At 41.9% G+C, this 4,069-nt stretch overlaps 1 protein-coding gene across 3 annotated transcripts in view; it reads left to right on the top strand.

Moving 5' to 3' along the window:
* The window catches only part of AMPH (amphiphysin), a 119,519-nt gene that overhangs the window by 59,863 nt on the left and 55,587 nt on the right, over positions 1 to 4,069 (top strand). For all 3 annotated transcript variants that reach the window (XM_019509073.1, XM_019509072.1, XM_019509071.1), the window contains exon 11: positions 632 to 739. In XM_019509073.1, the coding sequence (XP_019364618.1) occupies positions 632 to 739 (108 nt within the window). The remainder of the gene's footprint in view (positions 1 to 631; positions 740 to 4,069) is intronic.

Raw genomic sequence — 4,069 nt, 5'->3', positions numbered from 1 at the left:
TATATATATACACACACACACATATATTTGTTCGCAGAGGGACTAATATAAATCCAAGTGAATCAGTGGAGATGTATATATTGATTTTGCATTTTTTGGGTCAGGCACTATTTGCTAGTTCATTAGTAAGGTAGAGCTATCATAAGAAATGACAGGTATTTATTTGAGTTTGGAAAACAATGTGAAATTAGATGTGAATATGTATTTACTATCAGAAGTGAAATTTGATTCATACATATCGATAGCTCTTTTCAGTTAATACTCAACAGTTGATGAAAAATGTTAAAGTTGAGTTTGTCAGCCCAAGAAAGCTGGATGCCCAATAAATCTCGCCTTGTGGCTTTTCTTTAGGCTGTCTCATTGTCTGAGTGCCCAATTCGAGACATCTCAGACCTAATAGTCAGAAGATGGTGTCTCAGCATTTTTAAAAAAATGTTTGCTGCTGTATGCACAGAGAATTGTTAATGCTAAACCTTTGGACAATTTTCAGATTTTCTACCTCTTCTGTTATAGCTCTGCAATATGTAAAGATCTTTTTCTCCCCACACTTGCAAGTAGATAAGAAACAGTCATGTTTTGCTTGCATAACATGGTGTCTGTAAGTTCTAAGTGTGTGTTTCTCCTGTAACAGAATGAAGTTCCTGAAGCCAAGAAAGAGGAATCTTTGCTAGATCTGGATTTTGATCCTTTCAAGCCAGAAGTGATATCAGCAGTACCAACACATTCCCCCATGTCTCAGGTATTTCTTTGCTTGAGATCTGCTAAGCATGACTACTCTGTGCTGCATCAAGAATTGTCTAATCAACCAATAAATGATGGCCTTGCAGTTTCTGGAAAACTGCCCTATTTACCCAAATCCAGGATAACCTCGAATTTATGACGACCTTCCTCAACCCCGTGAAATTCTATACACGGAAAATTTATGAAGGATCATCTTCAATTTGCAACCCCACCCTTCACTGCTGCAGTGGCAGGGGGGCAAGCAGTGTGTGGGGGGGTGGCACACAGTAGGGGAGATGTTAGGCAGGTAATATGGTAGGCCTTTCTGCATAGGTCCCATTAGGCGCATATATTCCCAGTTCAGTAATGCCTGTGATCCCTGATGATGGGGAGGAGAGAAAAAGTGTTCTACTAATATGAGACAGTAGCCAAGGAGACCAGCCATCTGTTGCTGAAGGATTGAACCCTGCTGTATTATACCATTTTTTAAGCTCTGAGCAACATTTTGATACAACTGTCATTCCTTTCTAATAAAGTATTCAGTTCTTAGAAAAGAACATGGGGGACACTTTGTGGTGTTCTCCCCACCCTGGAATCCATCTGCCATCTTTTTGCTTTGATGGAGTTTCTTTTCTAGGTACAGTATATGACCTGATTGAATTACCTAAGATAAATCTATTCTAGTTCTGGCCACTGCAAGAATAAAAGAAATGGTATATGATTTACCGTAGGATCTTATAGGAAATAGGTTTTTCTGTAATATGCAACAATCTTCACCAAGTTGACTGAAGGCTAACTTTGTCGGTATATGGCAAAAAATATGAATAGTAAGAAAATCTAGTTTTCTCTAGGCTTGCTTCATTTTGAAGCGCAGAATCCTTAGAAACACAATTCCAAAGACTGTTTCCCCAGCCAACACTGACTGGACCTGTCTACAGTATAGATGGCAAGGAAGCCATGTTGACACACTGCTAGCAAGGACCCTGTCAGTATGAATGTGGCTGACAATACTGCATTGTGGGTGCATCTACACGTGCATATTACGGCAAAGCAATAAACTCTAGTGCATATTGTGCTGGAGTTTATTGCTCCTGGGGGCCGTGTTTACATGTGCACCCGAGACCATAGCACGTTGAGCTAGATCTGAGCAGCCCGGGCTGTCACATGGCCCTGGGGGTCAGCCTGCCACCCCAGGGCTGCCTTGACCCAGCTCAGCATGCAGTGGAAGGGCTAGCTGGGGCATGAGGGTGCTCCAGTGTGGAGCTAGCCAGCAGGCAGCCCCCTGTACAGAAGCACCCTTGGGCCCCAGCCAGCTGTGTCAGCATCTATGTGTGCATTGCTGCAGAGTAGAAAAATTCAGCTTCAGAATAGTACTTGTATTTACAGGTAATAATAACCCACGGTGGAGTTAATTCGTTTACTCCAGCCTAATAGCCTTAATTAGTTTACTCCAGCATAGTAACCATGTAGACATTGAGATATGTACTGCAGAGATGATTAGGCAACTGTGTTGACACAACCTGCCAGTAGGAATGTCGGGTCCAAAACAACTATTCAGGAGCCCAGTGGTAGGGGAGGAGGGAGAAGACAGGAAGTCTTGTAGCTAAAACAAGGCAGGTTCGCAGATGACTTGTTATGCATTGTGCATCCCTTTATATGATGAGATCTGTTGTGATATATCTGTGGGCAGAAAAAAAAATCACAGCATCAGCCCTCCAAGCCTCAAGTTAGTTTTCCAATTTTCATTTTACTAGGAGGCTTTAACTGTAGTGGAAGTTTGTCCTGCTTGTCTTTCATCCCTTCCCTGTTAAAACAAAAACAACAACAACAATCCAATAGATTGCTGTGTTTCAGATTTCTGCATTTATTTTAACAGAAAATACCATCTTTGACTCCTCTAATTTAATCCTTTCATGTCCTCTTTTAATAATCCTGATTAAAGTAGTGGTAGAATTAAACTGAAAATGTTAAACTTTGGGAAGAGCAGTTGTGTGCTGACAGCACAATGTATAGATTTTAGTAGGCTTCATTTTTTTCAGAGGAAAGAAATATTTTTCTAGATACCATGGAGTAGAGTAAGCTGTTTATTAACAAAAATGTATATTGGCTATATATTTCCATATGGGTATAGAAGAAGCATTCGCTAAACTCTTCTCCCCTCCCCTATCCCACCCCAAATAGTCATGATGGTGAGGTATTATCTTTTGTGAGGATAAATCAGAGGTCTGTGCCTATCACTGGCTTTAGAAGGAAAGGAGGATAGCCCTGCAGATTACAGTCCATTAGTTGGACTGGATGTGACCGAGTCATTTACTGTGGAGATTTATTCAATATGAAGTATGTGATCTCAGTATTTGAAGAGCTTTGTGCTATTTTCAGTGGAGTTAAGGATAGTTTGTTGTTAGTACATTTTCTATATGTATGTTTAATTTTACTCCAGACTCCTGGTTTCAAGACACAAGACCATTTTTCCCCATGGTAAACTTTACTGAAATAGTGTACTGAAGACAGATCTATTCAACTCTATAGGGCTGCTTCTAAATATCTGATACAACTTCCTGACTTGGGCTAAGTACAGACAGTCAAACAGTCCAAGGTAGAATCAATCCAATCTTAGCAGGTTTTTCTAAGCTGCATAGATTGAACTGATAATTAAGTGAACTCACATTCAGTTTTCAACTGGGAAAAGCAAGCAGATGACTGCACTGATGCAGGCCAGAAGTCAGAGGGTGCTGCCCCTACTCCAGGGCTCCACGACTCACCCCACACCCTGTCATCCCCAACTGCCTCCTGCATGGTACTTATATCCCATATCCCATGCCTCAGACTGCCCAGAGCTGCATGGTGGTTGCCTGCCTTTGAGATGAGCAGCCATTGCAGGTAGGCAATGGCAAACAGGATGCAGCAGCAGCACATAGGTTGGGGGTGTGGTGGGGCAGTGTTACAGAAGTGCCTGTTGTGCCACAAAGACCTGGTGAAAAGTTTCTTGCTGGCATCTACACCCCCAGTCAGATGCAACATAGTGCTGCTCTGCTCCATCTATTGCCTCCATCTTCATTCTGAACATGGATCTTCAATCAAGCTCACTGGTCCTTAGTTTTTACAGGCAGATTTACAGACAATTGGTTTTAGCCTCCCCCCGCCTTTATTTTTTTATAGACTGACCATAACATTGCAGACAGTTCGTAACCCTGCCTTTGTCCTTCCTCCTTTCCTTCCTCAATTTCCCTTGTAATTATAAACCCTACTAGTGTCCAATCTCTATCACATCCAGCTGCCAAGGCATACCACAGAAACATTCTGACTTTCTCTGGCTGAGCCCTGTTCCTCTCCTGTTTCCCATAATACA

This window comes from Gavialis gangeticus, unplaced genomic scaffold, assembly GCF_001723915.1.
Source record: "Gavialis gangeticus isolate Ggan-Ray unplaced genomic scaffold, GavGan_comp1, whole genome shotgun sequence".
Classification (NCBI taxonomy): domain Eukaryota; kingdom Metazoa; phylum Chordata; order Crocodylia; family Gavialidae; genus Gavialis; species Gavialis gangeticus.
This window is presented reverse-complemented; position numbering and strand designations above follow the sequence as displayed.